We start from the raw sequence: 1,029 nt of genomic DNA, 5'->3' as shown, positions 1-1,029 counted from the left end.
ATAAAAAATATATTTTATTGATCCATTAACAGACAAACTGGATGGAAACTCATTCAGACAGTCGTGCTAGTTCCTCTGCTCTCTTTCATCACCTTTAAATCCTCAATATATATGAAATCAACCAACTTCAAGTCTGTTTGTATACCAATTCAAAATGTCTATACTCCCGGTTTCTTTTCAATCACTATTCAAACTCAATACTCAGGTTCATAATTAGCCTACTATACAAGAACTGCCACAGATCTCCACACCCCTTTTTCCCTGCACAAAGGTCAATTTTTCTGCAACAGTCTCCTGGACCACTGTAAGCACTGGAACAGTCTCATGGACCACTGTAAGCACTGGAACAGTCTCCTGGACCACCGTAAGCACTGCAACAGTCTCCTGGACCACCGTAGGCACTGCAACAGTCTCCTGGACCACCGTAGGCACTGCAACAGTCTCCTGGACCACTGTAGGCACTGCAACAGTCTCCTGGACCACGATAAGCACTCGAACAGTCTCCTGGACCACGATAAGCACTGCAACAGTCTCCCGGACCACGATAAGCACTGCAACAGTCTCCTGGACCATGATAAGCACTGCAACAGTCTCCTGGACCACGATAAGCACTGCAACAGTCTCCTGGACCACGATAAGCACTGCAACAGTCTCCCGGACCACGATAAGCACTGCAACAGTCTCCCGGACCACCGTAAGCACTGCAACAGTCTCCTGGACCACGATAAGCACTGCAACAGTCTCCTGGACCACCGTAAGCACTGCAACAGTCTCCTGGACCACCATAAGCACTGGAACAGTCTCCTGGACCACCGTAAGCACTGTAACAGTCTCCTGGACCACCGTAAGCACTGCAACAGTCTCCTGGACCACCGTAAGCACTGGAACAGTCTCCTGGACCACCGTAAGCACTGCAACAGTCTCCCGGACCACGATAAGCACTGCAACAGTCTCCTGGACCACCATAGGCACTGGAACAGCTTCAACATTCAAATTGAAAAAATATCTTCTGGACATTCCACTCATTGA

The 1,029-nt window shown here is 48.6% G+C and overlaps 1 protein-coding gene across 1 annotated transcript; it reads left to right on the top strand.

The window, feature by feature from the left end:
- Positions 1-324: 324 nt before the first annotated feature.
- Positions 325-1,029, top strand: LOC118937665 (histidine-rich glycoprotein-like). Its single transcript, XM_036937430.1, has one exon. It carries the CDS (start codon positions 325-327, stop codon positions 1,027-1,029), a length of 705 nt encoding a protein of 234 aa, XP_036793325.1.

The sequence above is a fragment of the Oncorhynchus mykiss genome, chromosome 12 (genome assembly GCF_013265735.2).
Source record: "Oncorhynchus mykiss isolate Arlee chromosome 12, USDA_OmykA_1.1, whole genome shotgun sequence".
NCBI classification, from domain to species: domain Eukaryota; kingdom Metazoa; phylum Chordata; class Actinopteri; order Salmoniformes; family Salmonidae; genus Oncorhynchus; species Oncorhynchus mykiss.
The sequence above is the reverse complement of the archived record's forward strand: the minus strand, read 5'-3'. Positions and strand labels throughout refer to the sequence as shown.